General features: G+C 32.1%; 2 protein-coding genes across 3 annotated transcripts in view; one reads left to right on the forward strand and one right to left on the reverse strand.

Annotated features, from left to right (window-relative positions):
* Positions 1-433: 433 nt before the first annotated feature.
* The window catches only part of LOC122506404 (ELKS/Rab6-interacting/CAST family member 1-like), a 436083-nt gene continuing 416075 nt past the window's right edge, over positions 434-20441 (reverse strand). Inside the window, exon 5 of one of the 2 annotated variants that reach the window (XM_043618552.1) lies at positions 434-1416. In XM_043618552.1, coding sequence (XP_043474487.1) covers positions 658-1416 — 759 coding nt within the window. In that variant the 3' untranslated portion in view covers positions 434-657. Of the gene's footprint in view, positions 1492-20441 lie in introns of both variants that reach the window. The other variant, XM_043618551.1, reaches the window with a different exon arrangement.
* LOC122506405 lies at positions 15869-18804 on the forward strand. The gene is made up of 2 exons (XM_043618553.1): positions 15869-17190; positions 17954-18804. Exons 1-2 carry the CDS (start codon positions 16572-16574, stop codon positions 17962-17964), a joined length of 630 nt encoding a protein of 209 aa, XP_043474488.1. The 5' UTR covers positions 15869-16571; the 3' UTR covers positions 17965-18804.

Here is a 20441-nt window from a genome sequence, read left to right on the forward strand (position 1 = left end):
TTGTGTGATATTGGCTCACGGATAAGCCATTGTGTTGGTAGACTTTTCCTAATAATAATAATATTGATAATAGTAGTAATAATAATAGATTAATAATAGTCATAATAATAATAATAATAATAATAATAATAATAATAATAATAATAATAATAATAATAATAATAATAATATAATAATAATAATAATAATAATAATAATAATAATAATAATAATAATAATAATAATAATAATAATAATAATAATAATAATAATAATAATAATAATAATAATAATAATAATAATAATAATATTGATAATAGTAGTAATAATAATAATAATAATTAATCTTTATCACAATATAAATCTTCGCAGATATCGTCTAATTCAGTCTCTCTTTTGTCTATCTAAATACATCGAGTCAAAAAATAGACAAGTTTTCCAAGTATATTCGAACCGAGGAATCAGCGACGGCAGACTCGCGAAATAATTTTTTCAGCCCTGGAAATTGTGTATATAATATTAAGAGCAAATCCGCTCGCCGTTGATGTCTTCATACTGGTTCCGTTTATTGTTTGAGATTTAAACTTCTCTCTAAGCAAAAGCTTAACTTTTTGGTAAACTTGTTTTTGAACTAAGACTATAATTGTGAGAGCATCTTGATCCGGGCATGGCTTTCTCCTAGAGTGTGTCGTTCTTTTCGATGCGCACGTTGTTGATGAAGAAACTTACTTGACGTTTGAAGTTCATGTCGTGCTTGTTGAAGGTGTGCGCATGAAGGGCGAGTGCTCCGGCAGCGGCGGGTTCCATTTGTTTCAAGTGACGAAGATGAGCTTGTTGCTGTTGTTGTTGTTGATGATAGTGATGAAGGTGATGGAGTTGCTGAACGGCTTGCTGATGCTGGGGATCGTTGTACCGATCGTGGTAGGGATTGGCGACTCCAGTGGTTGTGCCACTGAGGTATGAGCTTTGGAGACCTGCCGTATTGATGAGGGAAGTGGAGTGTCCGTAGGGTACCAGTGACGTGACAACTGAGGGTCCTCTTGTGAATGCGGTCGACGGACCGCCGAAGAGAATACCTGCCGATGACGTTGTTGGGCCAGTGGTACCGCTCGGAACAGCAGTTGCTCGCAATAACTGCTCCCTCAGTCTTCCGCCGCATTCCTTTATCCGTTGGAGTTCGCATTCGAGGAGGAGGACTTCTTTCTCGAGCGTTTGAATTCGCGCGTCTTTCGTCTCGAGAATTGCCGTCAGTGTTGTACTGCCAGGAACACCTCCGGGCACCGCGACACTTCCGCCGAGGAGGATTGTTCCACTGCCCATACTGCCAATTGAGCCACCACTTCCGGTTACTGCCGTACCGGACGAAGCTGTTGTCGCGTACGCTAGTTCCAACTGCGTCTGGAGGCTCTTGAGCGTCTCGTTCGTCGCTTTGAGCTCCTTTATAACAAGCAATAGTAGAGTTACTCGCGGCTGGAGTAACGGGATATTAGGAGCTGATTTAGATTTCTTCATCTGCAATTTGAAATTCAAAATCCTGTTAAAGTCTCAACTAGTATTTTTATTTTTATCTCTACTGCAAGTTACTCTAGAACTTTTCTTTGATCCGTCTATGATCATTGATTCATTTCTTTAAATTATCACTTCTTTAATTCATCATTATCATTATTATCATCATCACAAACTCCTAACAATCGTGATTATTCTCATCCTCCTAGAGAATTAAACCATTCTTCTTCATTTTCACGATTATTGGATTTAAGAGCATTTCGCTTGACAAAATGAATCAATTTCTCGACAGTAAACAAGTGTTTCTAAATTTAATTTATATTAGTTTTGTATTTATTATTAATGTTAATCGTACTTATTTTTAATGTAAAGTCAATTGTTAAATTATTTCAAAAAGTCAATTGTTAAATTATTTTAAAAAGTCAGTTGCTAAATTGTTTCAAAAAGTCTATTGTTAAATTACTTCAAAAAATCAGTTTCTAAATTGTTTTAAAAAGTCAATTGTTAAATTGTTCTAAAAGTCGACATTAAAGTTCTAAAAAATATTTCAATATCATAGAAGGGTCAAATGTGAATTTGTCATCTACTAAATTTGTTATAAAGTTTTCTTCCAAAAAATTTCTATATCTTGTTGTGTTTAATCGGAAAATAAATTTCAGTTGGAGGTGAAGAAATCTGTATCTTTTTTATATTATATAGGAATTTGGTTGGATTTTGATTGAAGAGGATCTTCCATCATCGGCCTCGAGGCTGTAAAGACCTTCGAAAAATAAGGTATTATAACAAATTTTATTTGCATATTCTTTAAACCCTCTAATGTTAAAATTCATGAAGAACGACAAAAGAATTATTTTACATTATAAGACGTTTCTTCATAAAGAATTTTCCTTGAAAAAATAATTTACAGTTTTTGGTTTTATTTTCTTTATTATTATTTTTTTTTAATTTCTTATACAGTAAACCCTCGTTAACACAAACTTGAAGGGACCGAAAAATTAGCAGTTCATGTTAAAATAATTCGTGTTAACTAGGCATTCATAATAAATAACATAAAGTACCATAATTAATAATTTTGCTTTTAGGTCGATATTCGATTGTTTTCTTTCACTCATAGCAATGTAAACACTATTTCTTGTATTATTTGACGGAAATACGTTTTCATACTAATTGATCAAACGATTAATAGAATTATTACATTATCAAAAATATTTTAAGGGGTGAAAAAATATTTGGAACAAAGAACTCTTAGTGTGATGGTACCAATTTGTACGCGTTAACCGAGCTAAGAACGAAATGAGGACCGCAAAAACTGTTCGAGTTTCGTATTAACCGGGTTTCGTGTTAACCGAGGAAGTCTCTATACAGTTTATATGCATCTCTGCCGGGACCGCAATTTTTGTTCGTGTTAAGAGAGAATTCGTGTTAACCGAGTACGCGTTAACGAGGGTTTACTGTATTAATATTTTTAATTTCACTTAAAATTACGTTTTTTAATATTTTCAGTCAATGTTATTTTAATCCTAGACTCTCTAACTGCGATATTTTGGTATAACCGAGTAAAAATGTAAACTATGTCATTTCAGTTAGAATTTTTTGTGTAATTTAAAAATTTTTTGACCACATTTTTAAATATATTAAAAAAATAAAAAATTCTCTTTCTTATTAAAAAAATGAAGAAAATGTGCTGCATTGAGCTTATTTTTGAATAAATACAAGCGTTCCAGCAACAAAACAAGTTTGGGTTACTTTATTGCCCCAGTTAGGAAAAAACGAATGAGCCAACTATGTTAGAGAGTCTAGGGATTTATAAATGAATAATTTTTTTCTTTCTTTTTAAACATTAGAAGGTTAATTTTGGAGAAAATATAATGAAAAGTGCACACAAATTTGGAGAAAAGAAAAAAAAATTCTTTTCAGTCTTGATACCGATTTTGGTCGGCCTCGATGGAAAAACGGAAGTGTTGATTTTTGGTTATAAAGGGCGTCTCGGTTGACGAAAGAAAAGCGACGTTCAGCCACAAGCTTCCTGTAATCTCTTCCGTCATTCAGTTTTAGCTCTTCTTTGGTAAATTGATGTTGATTTTTTTTAGATTTATTTAACTTTCGATTTTTTTTGTCAAATCTGCAAAGACGTAAACTGTTTCTTCTTTTCACAATGTAAAATAAGGATAGTCCCTATTTTAAATGATGCGCGAAACTCGAGATAGTAAAAAGAAAAAAAGATGTTCCTCTTGTTGATGCCGGGCGCCGCCGCAGTTCTTTCGCCCACCGCGACGTACGGCCGACATTGTCCATCGCGCAAGGCGCATTTTTAATTCCTTTTCCTTTTCAATGTTTTGTTTCTAATTTTCTATATTAAATGTCTATTCTTAAAATAGTTGAACTAATTATTTTTAAACATGTTTTTATATTCTCTTTTACACGAATTTTAAATTTATTCCTGATATTTATTTTATTTGAAAAAGTTTTCAATTCAGACATAAAAAAGGTATGTCACTAATTTTGGATAATTCGTAAATAGCGAATAAATTGTTTTCTAAAACGATTAGTTTTTCTAAAAACAAATTTTTTTTTGCAATTTCTATAAGAAAGCTATTGCGCTAACGCTAAATGGACAAGATCTTTTTTTGATAAATGCGTACCGAGGAATTTTTTTCATGTAAAAAGAGACAAAATAAATTCAATTTGTTGAAAGCAAATTTTTGTGGAGTAAAATGTAATAACAGCGATGAAGTGTGATAAACATTTATATTAAAAAACAAATAGTAAACAGCAGTGACTTTTTATGTGTGATTATTCATGATATTCTGAAAATGTAATCGTTTTTCATGATTTTTCTGAATTTTGAATGAATAGCGCATTTTACGTTCTCGAGCGAATGTACCACAGAATTCGTAATTTGAGGCATTGATCATTTTTATTTTGTTATAATTTTGTTATTATAAGTTCATTTTTTTCTCTTTATTTCCTCTCTTCTCTTTTTCTACAGTTTTTCATTTCGAAAAATATTTTTTTCAATAAAAAAAATTATTCTATTGCTTCAGATTACGAAGATTCTCAGCATATAGTTGGGTTTAATGCGAAGTATATATGTATATTATGTGGAATAATGTCGTACAAAATATAGACAAAATTGAGTGTCCTATATATCTAAAGAAGTAGAGAAATAAAAACGGGAAAGTGTCTTTTCGCAAGCTATATCAAAATGCGATGCAACAAGATCATAAAATAAGAATGAAAAATATTGTCTCTTAAAAATTTTACTTAAAGTTTAATATTACTATTCCATGAAAAAATTTTATATTAAGGCAATATTGATAGTAGTGCATGTACACTACCGGCGGAAATTGTGTGACCGCTAACATCTTGAGCTATTAAAAACACACTGGCACAGAAACAGTGATAACTCCGTCAAAAATGAAGATAGATGCTTTTTTAATTGCATTGGAAAGCTTTGACTCCTGGCAAAATTTAGAAAAGTTAATGAAAAAAATTGATTCTTTCACAGTCTAATCCTTGTAATCTAAACTTTAAATAGATACCAAAAACAGATAAAATATTAACGGGTTCCCGAGATATTACAAAAATAGTCGGACCGTGCAAAGCAAAATTTTCAATCATCGTTTTCCCTAATTCGCTATTGAGTCAGTTACGTGGCTGTGAAAAAAGTGTCGGAAATTAATTTTACCAAGTACATTGGGATTCAATACTGGAAATCACTTTTTAAATATCATTAAATAATAAATTAAATTAAAAAGTGGATCCCAGTAACTATGTACTTGGTAAAATTCATTTTTGACACTTTTTCACAGCCACGTAACTGACTCAACAGCGAATGAAGGAAAACGATGATTGAAAACTTTGCTTCGCACGGTCCGACTATTTTTGTAATATCTCGGGAACCCGTTAATATTTGTTGCTGTTCTTGGTATCTATTTAAAGCTTAGATTACAAGAAATAGTCTGTGAAAGTAACAATTTTTATCATCCACTTTTCTAAATTTTTCCAGGAGTCAAAATCAGGGTAAGAAATTCTCCCAAAAATTGAATTATTTTTTTGTGTTTATAACATGATATCTCGCTTCCCATTTATGCAATACAAATGAAAATAGTGTCATTTCATAGGAAATTTAATAAGCTTTCCAATGCAATTTAAAACCAGCATCTAGCTTCACTTTTGACGAAGTTATCACTGTTGTAACGATCCAAATCGTTTTCCTTGTTTTTGTAAATAATAAATATGCTGTTCTCGTAGTTTCTCTGTCTTCTAACTTATCGCGCCAAGCGATAGCCCATAAGGTACCGCAACCTTCGGTAATTAACCGAATTATATATTCGAGTGTCATCGGGCCACACACGAAACGTGTCATGGATCACGATGACGATCTGAAGCGGTTCTCTCATCAGAGAGAAGCGAGACTTCAAACCGCGATTTTCTGCGCGTAATCGATGCGCTGCGTCGCATCTTCTTTATTTTATATATAGTTTACATTTATTCTTTAATTAAATGTTTTTCAATTATTAATCTTATTGTTTTTCTTGTGTTGTGCGCCTTCTTTCTAATAGGATTATTTTTCGTCTTATCAGCGATCCAACAATATGCGAACTTGGTAAGTTTGATCAATCTTTACTCATCTGCGTGGCTCGACTCGATTCGCAACTGCTCATCGAACTGCGTCGCAGGTTGGATTGCCTTTTCATGGATTATGGAATCTCTGCTCAATTTATTGTGTCGGCTATCGCGAGCCGAACCCTGACTTTCGCTCTTTTAAAAATATTTAAAGACTTGCGAAGTTCGTCACATTTCTGGCGCACAACGTGGGGCAGGTTTTTTTAGTTTCAAGATTTTGCCTTTTCAGCCATAATTTCACTGAGAAAAATAAAAGGTCGAATAAGATTAAAAATTTCGGTAGAAACTAGTTAAGACTACTCGGTTACGATAGCTTCTTTCTCTGTTACTGTAACTAACAATTTATTATTAATGCTCCGTAAACGTTAGTTAACTTACTCGGTTACTGTAGCCACCGAAAAAGGCTACAGTAATAATATGAACTTGAATATTGTAGTCAATTAGCTCTGTTATAATAAAGAAACCGATTAATTAATTTTTCTTCATACCTCGGTCGAAAGTACGTACTTCCCTCTACGATTTCGCAGCAGAAAGTCAAACAGTTATGCTTTGGTTGATTTTCACACACGCCCTCTACTACAGCGGGAGTAAAAGAATTCTCTGTCGGTAAAAACACCACTGTAGAAGTTAAAAGTAGTGTACACTCTTAAAAAATATAGTTTTATTAGGAACGCCATTTCGGTGTTTTTGCCAGTCTGGGCCTCGGCGCGTGGAACGCCATTTGGAACGCCCTGCCAGTGAAGTGGTTAAGTTGAAGGACGAATATTTCTTTGTTAATGTTAAAAATAATTTTTATTTATATTTCAACATTATATTTGTTTTTCATGAACTCAGATTCTTTACAAGTATTTATTAGGTATGCTAAATATTCTTGCAATCTAAATTCAAAAATAATATCCGTTTTTACGTAACAATTAGAGTTTGCGAGATAGTTTATAACTTTTTTAATTAAACATTTTTTATAATAAATTTTAGATATTTGTAATCATGAAACATCACAGATTAAAATTTTTTTGTTTTGAAAATTGAATTATTTAAATTGTAAACTTTTTAAGCCATAAAATTATAATCCCATACAACAATAGGCTTTCGGGTCTATTGTTAAAGCAGGGGTTGCAATATAATTTCAAAATTTAACGGGAATTTCTTTGAAAATTTTGATAACCTTTTTTTATTTTCACTTCCAAACTGTTAACAATGGTTTGTTGACATAACCTACATTTGAAACTATTGTTAAAGGACTTTAAAAATGTCAACCGAAACATTTAAAAAAACGGACTAAAATTGTACTGGAGGCCAGTACAATTTCAGTACTTTTTCAGTCCATTCTTCCGGCAGGGTATTGTAGATGAATTCTATATTTGATGGCTGCTGTAACATAATCAAAAAAATTTGTATCGCGTCGGTAGAAACCAGAATTGTAACAACACGACTCTCCGGAAAAGATGAAACGAAGTGACTGACTGACTGTGACTGACGATATTTATTTACTCGGTTAAAATCTCACAACTTAACGTAATTACATGAAACTCGGTTAATATTAATCGCATAGAAATTGTTTATATTCAAAAAACAGATAGGTAACAACAACCACGTAAGTTTGTTTCCATTATGCACATTTCAGATTGGTTAAGACAATCCTTTGGAGGATTATTTTTAACAGATGTGTTTTAACCATCTCAGCTCGGTTGTGATAATCAGTATAACTTAGTTTCTTTTGACCATATCTTATTTGTTTTTAAATACTTTTTTTTAACCGAGCTATTTCTACCACTCGGTTAAACGCAATTTTTCTCAGTGTGTGTTTTTGTCACATTTTTACGCACGGATTGACATGTTCTTTTATTCTAAAATAATCTGTCCTACAATTCATAAATTAGAATAAATTCGTTTTCTTTTCGCGTGTTCTCAATGGAAAATTTCATCGACGCCGCGTCAAAATGGCGTGTCACATGGATTTTTTCATATAGATAATCGCTTTCTTGTGTTTCTAACGCGATAAAATGGCGCTATTATCCTGCTTAAAATTTTCCTTTCTCTCTCGGAAATTTTTTCTTATTTTCTATCGCGTTCATACAAACACAAAACTTTGAGCGAGTTTTCCATCAATTTAATGCGCTAAATTTTTATAATTTATATAGTTGAAAAAACGCATGCTCGCTTCTCTCTCACTACACCGATTAAAAAAAAGCGCATATAAAATTTTCCTCATTATGTTCTGCGCATTTATTCTAAAAATTTAAACATTTATATTTTTTTAAGCACCACGAGAGATATCTATGTGTAAATTTTTGAAAATTTTCCATTTGAAATAATATTCCAATCTCAGAAACAATTTTTCTTCATACCTCGGTCGAAAGTACGTATTTTCTGCTTCGATTTCGCAGCAGAAAGTCGAAGATTTGTGCATTGGTCGATGGTCGATGCACAAGCTCGCCCTCTGATACAGCGGGAGCAAAAGCTGTTAGCTGTTCTGCATTACCGGCAGAGAATTTAAAGCGCGAGTGATCCAGACGTATAGGGATTGACAGTTAACCTAAAAGCTTATTGTTTTTTTTTCTGGTGCTTTACTTTAAGAAAAAATGAATTAAAATGTAAAACTTTAGAATCTTTGAATATCGTAGAGAACATTCAATATGATCTCAATTTTGATGTAAACAAAAATTTATGTATTAAATACATAAATTGTATATTTCATAGAAAAATTATAAATAATCTTTGTACTTTATCAGATTTGAAAAATAGTTAATACAATTAATAAATAAAAAAACTTAATTACATTTGTTATTTATAGTATAAGAAATAAAGAAAAGGTTTTAAAAATTGACTATTTCTTTAAAAATAAATTTTAGCTATATATTTGTCTATTTACATGGTTTTTCGATACCTGCTCCCGTCATTTATTAATTTTGATGAATTGAAAAATTATAATTTTTTTTAAAAATAAATTCAACTTTCGCGAAAAGTATCACGAACCAAAAAAAAACAGAATTATTGCATTCAAAGTTGCCCTCTAAGTCATCATCCGCCATACGCAACGCAGAATCCGTACGTAAATGCACGTGATGCACCTGGCAATTATAGAAGCGCTCAATTATAAAAAAACCAGCGAAAATTCAGTATACATTAATTGTGTTTTCAAAAATAAAAATATTTCAACTAATCCGAAAAATTCCTAAAATTTAAAAGCAAACAAATATATCTATTTCGAAATAAAAATATTGCCGCGATTTAAATAATAAAACGTGCTATTCCACGTGTAGCAATCGTTTTGCTAATGATTGAATGTGATTTCCCAACCTGCTGTAACGCACAATCAAGCGTCTGGCTAGCAGGGACGTCACGAGTAATTCCTAAGGCTGCCACTAAGGAGCGAAGGTGATTCTCTCGATTTGCTTTGACACCTGATGTGTCTGGCCAGTAGAGATTCACTAGTACCTCCAATAGCGGACACCTAGGAACAAAGGTGCCTCCCTCAAATTGCTTTGACAATTGATTAACCGTTTGGCAACGAAGATTTCACAAGTAAATCCAAAAGAGAAGACAAACATTGCCTTTGCCTGGAGACCGAGACAGTGTACTTAGACTCTAGCATAGGGCTCCCCTCCGCTGAACTATCGCATATCGTAGGCCCAGCTACCTTGCTTGCGCCGCTGTCTATAGCTAAACCGACTACTTGCGAATCTGCAACAGCTGGCGAGTCTATAGTCAAAGTACTCAAAAGGCTCGCATTACCTTAATGTCAATTTTGGAGTTCGATTATTATACGCGTCGATTAAATAAACAATAAAGAATATTTGAAATTAATTAAATCGTGATCAATGAATATTATCTTTACAATACACAAAAAAAATTTTGTTGTATTTTTACGCGAAATTATTGAGTTGAATTTTTGAAAAAGCTGATATGAAGTAAAGTTAAAAATAAAAAAAATATATTTCTTCTATTTGATACTAAAAACAAATTTATTTCATTTGGAAGGTTAAAAAAATTCTTTCCCAATTAAGAACAGCTGATTTCCTAATTATGATTTCAGCTAATGCGCTAATTAATTATTTCTTATTGTCTTTTGCAGCGCCTATTACATAACAATGCAAAATTGTGTAATGTTAATACAAACCGCGTCTAAATTTTTAATTAAAATTTAAAGTTAAAATTAAATTAAATTTTATAAACATCGACAATGAGGTATTATGTAAATTATTGTAGATTAACTATCAAAAGGATCAACGCTTGGAATTACTTCTCCGTTTTTTTGAGGTGACTTAAAGCATGGACATTTTTGCCGGCTACACTGCCTCCGAACTTAGCTTCTTGGAAACCAAGGTCATGCGCATTTTCTCATCACCTGATTCCGAAAGTCTACAATTATTTTATTATTTATTCACGCACCACTATATCGCAATTCAATTTAGCTGTCCGACTAAATGTCCAAGGCCCGAGATAAATTTAAATGTATTAGCGAAACTATAAATAAATTTTTACAATGTTTACCAACACCACAACGCATACAAGTACTACCACAAGTACTGCTCAATGTGTGAACATGCGCCAATCGCTTCTCACACTGAAAAACGACAATGGTTTACCGCGAATGCATTTACATCGCACAAACCATGATTCTGAAGTCAGAAGGATGTCTCAACATCAACATCATTGCTGATCACTTGCTTTTTCCTGACACCTATGTTTTCGTTGTCATGGACCGACAAACAACTTGCTGTCGTTTCCAAGCTTCAAGAATGCTTATCATTTGAGTGCGCACAAAATCTAGTCTCCGCACTATTGAAGCATCGAAGGATGACATCGGAGGATCATTAGGAAGATCAAGTTAAAGCGCATAATCTGGTCGATAAGAAGTTAACAAAATTCACAAAGAAAAAGATGACTTCAGCAACAACGCCGATGACATTCATTTGCTTACTCGCAAAGAATCAATTCGCTAAGTGAATCACCATGACTTCAAACACCACGTTCGTTTATTATCGGTTTGTATCACTCCGCATCACAAAAAAAAATTTTTATAGAAATTTTCTTTTCAATATAAAAATATTTTTTTTCGTCATTTTCACAATGTTTATTCTAATAGCATTCGCGCCGATATTACAAACGTTAATTATTTAAGCGATTTAAAAGAAATGCGTTTACTATTATTATTTCGAATATCAATTAAAAATTATCATTTAAAAAATGAGCAGTTGCGAGCCATCATTTATTAAAACATTTTAATTTCTATTATTTGATATACTTAACGATTATTATTTAATATTTTCTATTGAAATTTCATTTAGAAAAATTCTTAATTATCGAGACGAGTGAGTACCAGGTGAAATTGTTGAGTCAAATACCCATAAGGTACCCCAACCTTCAGTAATTAACCGAATCATATATTCAGGTGTCATCTGCGAACTTGATAAGTTTGATCAATCTTTACTCATCTGTGTGGCTCGACTCGATTCGCAACTGCTCATCGAACTCCGTCGCAGGTTGAATTGCCTTTTCATGGATTATGGAATCTCTGCTCAATTTATTGTGTCGGCTATCGCGAGCCGAACCCTGACTTACGCTCTTTTAAAAATATTTAAAGACTCGCGAAGTTCGTCACACTGTTTCTGTGCAAGTGTGTTTTTTAATAGCTCGAGGTGTTAGCGGTCGCACAATTTCCGCCAGTAGTGTATCATAAAATAAAATAAATATATTTACAATAAATATATTATACCTATTCTGCAACCTTTTGTGACTAATAATAAATGTAAACAACAAATTGTTAAAAAATACTGAAAATTTAAGAGTAATCCTTTTTCATTTTTTTGCATGGGTCTAAAATAATTTGAGAATTTTACATTTCTTATTGTTATATTGTTATTTTTTAAGACAATTTTTAATTTCATGTTTTATTGAGTAGTAGATAATCCACGTTTCGATATACATAAAAAATGAAAGAAGAAATTATTTTATTTATTTAATATTTTGATGGTGAACTGAAGTGTTGAATTAGGTAACTATACCTAGCATAGCTAAAATGCTAAACTAATTGCTTTTAAATTCTCATTGCCAAAAATGATTTCACTGCAAACTTTGACACTCCAGTTTACCATTTTCTTAAAAAAAGTGTAAAAATGTTAATTTTTGTGGGAGAAAAGGCTGTTACAAAATTTCGATTTTAGCGCTTGGTTTGTTTACCTTTTTTGTTTGTTTACTTTTCACAACTTGGACATGCCCTTAAAGGTCAAAGATATTTGGAGCGTTTTAGTAAATAGCTAAGGGAGCGTTCATAAATTATGTCACGCAATTTTTCGGGATTTTAGACACCCCCCTCCCCCCTGTCACGCAATTTCACATGTAAAAATACATTGTGACACGTTTAGTAGAGACCCCCTCCTACCCCCAAAAACGTGACATCATTTGTGAACGCTCCCTAATTACTCGCGATCGGATGAACCGATTTTAATAAAAATTGGTGGAGAGTTTACCTGAGAAATTGTACTTTAGATAAATAATCAAAATTTTAATTAAAAAATATAATTTGTTTAAATAAATTAACTTTTTAATTTTTGTGGTTAAAAAAATTGTGTTCTCCATCTTTTTTTTATTTTTTTTAATAATCAAATAGAGAATAGTTTTAAGAGTTTATTTGAACAGTAAAAAAGTGGGATTCTCTATTACTTTAGAAAATATAATATTTGAAGTTCTAAAAATTTTTTGAAAAGTAAAAGAGATTTAAAACAAAACAAATGAATAAACTAAACCCGACAACTTTAATTAAAAAATTTACAGATTAACAATTATAGATATATACGTAAAAGCATGAAATCGACACGAATTCATTTGTTTCGCTTTAAATATCACACTTTTCAAAAAAAATTTGAAACTAAAAATATTATATTTTCTAAAGTAATAGAGACTCCCACTTATTTATTGTTTAAATAAAATCTTAAAAGTATTTTCTATTTGATTATTAAAAAAAAATTTTTTTTAAAGTTGGATAACACCATTTTTTGACCCCAAAAGTGAAAAAGTTAATTTATTTAAACAAATTATATTTTTTAATTGAAATTTTGATTATTTATCTAAAGTACAATTCCTCAGGTAAACTCTCCATCAATTTTTATTAAAATCGGTTCATCCGATCGTGAGTAATTAGCTATTTACTAAAACGCTACAAATAATTTTGACCTTTAATAACTTTTGCAAATATTCGAATTTAGAAAAACTATTTACAGGTTTTTATTATATCATCGTAGGCTATCGAAACATATAAGAATGAGAAAAATTCACAGACCCCAAAAAAATAGGGACTTACTTCAGGAATTCTTACCCTTTTATCATGTATGATTGGGTGAGATGACCATTAATGACTTTTATTTAAATTTTTTATTTTAATTTTAGATGGTTAAGAAATATTAAAAAGAAACAATTTAAAAATGTCTGATGTCCTAAGGATATCCGGAAACTATTATATCCGTAGGATGAACCAGGGATACCCTGAGATATTTTAAGGACATCCTAGGGATATCTAAATTTCCGAATGTGACTAGGACGTCTGTAGGATATTTTTGAATATCCGTTCCTGTTAGGGTGAATGATTAAAAATTAAGTTTAAGCTAAAAGCCAAAAGTTAGAAGTATTGGACATCTTCCCCGCATACATGTGGCCATCTTTCCCTGACATTCCTGGACCCCACAGTACCGAAATTTTCCTAAAAATTTATTAAATATTTACTTGCAATATTCGGCATATTTAACTGAAAAGTTTAGTGAAAATTGTGTAAAGATTTAAATGTCCCGATTAAATAAATGTTTAGTGTGAAAATTTCCTGAACATTTAAATGATATTTTTGCCTAATTTTAATTATGATTTCATTGAAAATTTCAATTGAAATTGATTTCATTGAAATGTTCAGGAAAGTTTCGCGCTATAAACATTTATTTAATCGGGACCCAAGTGCGAAATTAAAAACGGCCCAATAATGGTCAAGTATTGGCACAGTTGGTGCCGAATCTTGGCAGACAGTACTGGACCGACTCTTGGGAGGTTAACCGCGGCTGGTCGTCAGCCGAGGTTTGCTGCCAGATCTCGGCAGACATTAATGGCCCAAGACTGGTTGCCATTACTTCCATAGTATTGGTAAAAATGAAAAAAATAATTAAATTTTTTAATTAATTAACTAATTAATTTATACGGCTTATTTTCTCAAATTAAATGCAAACTTTCAAACATTTAAAAAATTCTTACCGCTCGCAGGGATCGACACCTGAACCTGACGCACCAAAGCCTAACACTCTGACCCCTCTGCTACTCTGACGTGAAGTCGAGGAAGCAAAAAGGTTCTTATAAGCTACACTACACTGGCCGATACTGTGCCTTTATTGGTCCGAGCTACGTTCCAATATTGGCAATTATAATTTGCCATCATAGATACAAAATGTTAGCCATTAATGTGCCATTGCTGGGTCAAGCTACCTCCCATTATTGACAATTGTAATTTGCCATCATTAATATAAAATTTTAGCCGTTAATGTGTCATTACTGGACCAAGCTACGACCTAATATTGGCAACTATAATTTGCCAACAAAGATACAAAATTTGTGCTACATATTGCCTATTATTTGACGTCATAGACAAAGAATTTTACCCATTAATGTGTCGTTATTGGGCCGAGCTACGTCGCATTACTGTCAATTACAATTTGCCATGAAAGATACAAAATTTTTGCCATTAAAGTGCCAATAATGAGCAATTACTGGACCAATGGTCGGCACATCACTGACAATTGTATTTTGCCATTAAATATTGACCAACTTTGTCGATAACGTGCCATTATTGGGCCGAGAGTCGGCCCAGTCTTGGAAAATTAGAATATCTGACAATCGGCGCCATCATTGGCCCAGCAATGAGACATTTTGAAAACCAGAAATGGCCCAGTAACTATTGCCAATTCTCGGCAGACATTACTGGACCAATAATGATCTATTTTTGCAGTCTCGGCATTTCGCACTTGGGGACATTTAAATCTTTACACAACTTTCAATAAACATTGCAATTAAATATTCCGAATATTGCAAGTAAATATTTAATAAATTTTTAGGAAAGTTTCGGTGCTGAGGGGGGGGGGAGAGATGGCCTAATGCAGTTTTTAAAAAATGTAAATTTCAAGATTGTTTTTATGAAAATATTTTATTTTTCGTTATTTTAAAATTAAGTGTTCAATGTGTATGGCGTACTTGCGTTTACGAAGGCAAAAAATAGGCCCTATTTTACTGCTTCTTTTTCACAGTCATTTTATTTGAAATATTAAAAACTTTTTTTGTACCTTAAAATAGAATATTAAAACTATAAAAAGAAAAAATTGTTTTGTTATTCAACTGTTATTTACGATTCGTAGAGGGCGCCAAAGTATGGCGGTCTCAAATTCGTAATAGTTTGCAGTGCTCCCGATAGAGCCGCTGCTGACAGTGTAAAATAAGAAAAACAAAATTTATTTCTTAGTATACATTAATACCTAGTGGACTTATGTGATGGAATTTAAAAAAAGTAAAAAAATTAATGAAATTTTTTTAACACAGATGAGCTGGACTGACCCAAAAACTTTTTTAAAGAAAATGAAATTTGACTTGGTATGAAAAAATGTTATAGAGGAAAGTTGTTTGTATTTTGCTAATCTAAAATACTATAAAGTTAAAAATTTGAAAATTTAAAAAAATTGTTTTAAAAATTTTGAATTTACTGTAGTTTTTAACGAAAATGGCTGGCTAACGAACTCGATATGTATTTTAAAACTAACTTTGTACATACAAAGTTGCAAGTTGATACAATAAGTTTTTCAAAAGTTATCGTGGCGACCAGTGCCGAATTTACAAATCTTACCGCTGTGGTGTATTCGAATGTCTTATCATCGAATGTGATTTTTCGGTACATTACGAGACACCTTTCGTCTTTCAAGTGGACCTATGTTTCATTTCATTTTCACACGCACACACATATGTTTTTCCCCTCTTTATATATTTTTGTATTCACGAAGTTGTGCGTTGCTACGACAATCGCGCATGACTTAGATTCTTATCTTCCTTCGAGAGATTTACTTGTTCGTGATACTACGATTTCTAAGTTTCAATTTATCAAGAATTTTATATCTAAAATTATCAGTGTAATTTCAATTAATCCGAAATTGATTGTTCAATAAAATTAAATTGTTTATTTTATTGATTTTTGAAATATTAAATAAATTCTATTATTTGGTTATTAATTCTGTGATTTTCCTTAAAAGAATTTAAAGCACATGTTCGTTAAAACATAACCCCACATTGGTGACCCTCGAACTTGTGTATAAAACGCAACCGCATTGCTGAGTACCCATGAACGCTGTACTGCGGGAGTGTAAAATTTAAACTTTTCTTTTTAAAAATTGTGGTGTCTATCTAGTGAATTTTTCCTTGCTCTCTATTTCAACTCAGTCATGCCTGATGAAATAAAAGTAGATTCGGAACAGTCTACAACAATGCATCAAGATGATGGAGTTTCAAATGCTACTTTGGAGGCTTCAATTGCAAATTTACAAGCTATTTCAATACGGCCACTCAAATTTTGGAGTCATGCACCAGCACTTTGGTTTAAACAAATGGAAAATATGTTTTATTTGGCAAGTATAACTACAGAAGTTACTAAATATAGACATGTAATAAGCAATTTAGACTGGGAACAATTAAAAGAAATTCAAGATATTATAGATCGTGATGTACAAACTATTGAAGCACCTTATAAATTAGTTAAAGAACATTTAATTAGCCGTTTATCTAATTCGCAGAATTTTGATATTAAACAAATGCTTGAACGAGAACAATTAGGTGATAGAAAACCATCTCAACTTCTTAGAGAGTTACAGCGTTTGGGTCACAAGAAGGTCACAGATGAATTCATTCGTACCATTTGGACTAGCCGACTTCCCGATCAACTTCAACCTGTTTTGGCAACGCAACCGCCCGACACGACCTTGGAAAAACTCGGAGTACTGGCAGATACGGTATTTGATTTAGTACCACAACAGCAATTTTCTCAAATTAACGCTACAACCTCAGGTAATACTTTAAATTTATGTAATAAAGAATCTGCTCGGACAGTGTCAAAATCTCAGGATACTGTTAGTCAACTTACTGAGCAAGTTGCTGCTCTTTCAAAACAGGTTTCAAATTTAATTAGAAACTCTAAACATAAATATCGGTCTAGATCTAATTCACGCTCATCATATAATAACAGAAATTTTTCAAATCAAAATAACCAACGTTATAAAAATAATAATGATAATAATAGTTATTGTTGGTATCATAAGAAATTTGGTAAAGCAGCCAGAGATTGTAAACCAGGCTGTACTTTTGAATCGGAAAACCCTTAAAAAGTTCATTAGCGGTGGTTAATGAACCGTTAATTAAAACCCACCGTCTTTTTGTTATTGATATTTCGTCAAAATTAAATTTTTTAATTGATACTGGTTCTGATTTAAGCGTGTTTCCTCGAAGACTAGTAAACGGTTGGAAGGAAAAATCTAAATATGTTTTATTTGCAGTTAATAGTCAATCAATTAATACGTACGGTCCAATTTATTTAACTTTAAATTTTAATCTTCGTCGAGATTTTGTTTGGCGTTTCATTATCGCTGATGTCGATACACCTATCATTGGTGCTGATTTTCTTAACCACTATGGTTTACTGGTAGATATACAAAATAGTTGCCTTCAAGACAACCTTACAAATATAACTACTAATGGATTTTGCGCTAAATCAACCAAAATACCTCAAATTAAAACAATAACTCAGATTAATAAATATTATAAAATTTTGCAGGAATTTCCTAGTCTAACTCGACCTGATGGTATTTGCAAGGAGGTTAAACACAAAACTACTCATCATATCGTCACGAAATCAGGACCTCCTATTTCCTGTAAGGCGAGAAGGTTGGCACCAGATAAGTTCAAAATCGCAAAACATGAATTCGAGACTATGGTTAAAATGGGAATTGCTAGGCGTTCTAAAAGTAAATTTGCTTCGCCTCTTCATCTTGTTCCTAAAAAGGACGGAGGTTGGAGACCTTGCGGAGATTATAGAGGTGTTAACAATATCACGGAACCCGATAATTATCCTCCTAGAAATCTTCAAGATTTTTCCGCTAATCTTGCTGGTAAAATAATATTTTCTAAAATCCGAATATTATTAGTAATAAACTTTCGTTACTGCCTACGAATTCTTGTAAAGAATTTACTACGACTCGATCAGGACGTAAAGTTCGGTTTCCTGATCGATTGACATTTTCATAACTTATATCAAGTTATTGGGAAGGGAGTAATGTGGTGTATTCGAATGTCTTATCATCGAATGTGATTTTTCGGTACATTACGAGACACCTTTCGTCTTTCAAGTGGACCTATGTTTCATTTCATTTTCACACGCACACACATATGTTTTTCCCCTCTTTATATATTTTTGTATTCACGAAGTTGTGCGTTGCTACGACAATCGCGCATGACTTAGATTCTTATCTTCCTTCGAGAGATTTACTTGTTCGTGATACTACGATTTCTAAGTTTCAATTTATCAAGAATTTTATATCTAAAATTATCAGTGTAATTTCAATTAATCCGAAATTGATTGTTCAATAAAATTAAATTGTTTATTTTATTGATTTTTGAAATATTAAATAAATTCTATTATTTGGTTATTAATTCTGTGATTTTCCTTAAAAGAATTTAAAGCACATGTTCGTTAAAACATAACCCCACACCGCCTTAGGTCACATCAATGATCCGCCCTACTTGAGGCAAAATTTTTTTTAATGACTCGTTCATAGTTAATGAAAATGTAAAAAAGATATTTTTTCGGAAGTTTGCTCTTGAGATTAAGGTGAAATTACACATAGTAAACATTGATTTACGTTTTAAACGTTTGACTTCTGCCTTGGTGACAAATGTAGAAAAATTATAAAAAAATTTGTTTTAGTCAATTCCTTTACCACCCTTAAAAACTTAACGCCCCTAGGCCAGAGCCTTATTGGCCTCTATTATAAATATGTCACTGGTGGCGACATACAGACAGACACAAAGACAGACATACAGACAGACAGTTTTTCTAGACCATGTTTTTCGGACTCAGGGTCAAGTCTCATGGCACCGTTTTGCGTTGCGTTTTGTAACTAGGCCATGAGTGCAAATATAGCAAACATATATCTCCATCTCTCTCACACTCATGGCCTAGTTACAAAACGCAACGCAAAACGCTGTCATGGGACTCCATGGTACCCCAAAACGTCGAGATTTCATGAAATTAGCGAAAGTCAGGCCGCAGTCTCATGGCAGTGTTTTGCGTTGCGTTGTAATGAGAGAGAATGCAGCAAACGTATATTTGCGTCTTTTTCTCTCCCATTACGACGCAACGCAAAACGCTGTCATGGGACTTCACCCTCAATTTTCGACCAAAACTAACACTTTCTCATGTGATAAGAATTTAAAAAACGAAAATGGGGTCCTTTTAAAGTCAAAAATTTAAAAGATCAAAATCATCATTTTTAAAAAATTGACTTTAAAAGGACGCCATTTTTGTTTTTTTTTACTTTTTTTAATTCCATCACGTTAGTCCACTAGGTATTAATGTACACTAAGAAATAAATTTTGTTATTTTTATTTTAGACTGCCAGGAGCGACTCTATCGGGGGCACCGTAAACTCTTACAAATTTGAGATCGCCATTTTGGTGCCCTTTATGAATCGTAAATAAAAGTTGAAACAAGTTGTTCATTTCATGACCATTTAGCTTCCTCAACATATAAAATATAAATTCGTGACGTAATTCACTTACAAAATTCTAGCAAACTCCATCTAAACATATGTATAAAATTAAATTTATCCCATAAAATCGGGAACATACACACACATTCATACAAACATTTATCAATTTTGTTTAAAAATAAAAAATTTATATTAATTTATTTTTATAGCAATGTTTTTTTATGTTTAAAACTTTATTCTAATTTTAATCAAACATTATCATAAATAAATGATTTATAGATTCTAGTAATTTTTTCTTGTAAAAAACCTTTGTTATATCAAAAAATTTTTAAATGAAAAATGAAAACCAAATTATGATTTTTCAAAAGCATAACAATCAAAGCATACATTCTTCTTAAGGAAATTTCTTTTTGATGCAGCAAGATATATTCATAAATTAAATGTAATTATATTGCGGTTTGCAAACTTTTGCAATTCGAAATGATTCGAATTTTCTGTTGTCGAGTCGATTAATGTTCGGTTCGATTAAATACACACCTCTATTTCATATGCAAA

Source organism: Leptopilina heterotoma, unplaced genomic scaffold, assembly GCF_015476425.1.
Source record: "Leptopilina heterotoma isolate Lh14 unplaced genomic scaffold, ASM1547642v1 Lhet_417, whole genome shotgun sequence".
NCBI lineage: Eukaryota > Metazoa > Arthropoda > Insecta > Hymenoptera > Figitidae > Leptopilina > Leptopilina heterotoma.

Bases quoted from the DNA above. Each gene is read 5' to 3' on its own strand.
- LOC122506405 (XM_043618553.1), top strand. From the start codon at position 16,572: ATGCCTGATGAAATAAAAGTAGATTCGGAACAGTCTACAACAATGCAT.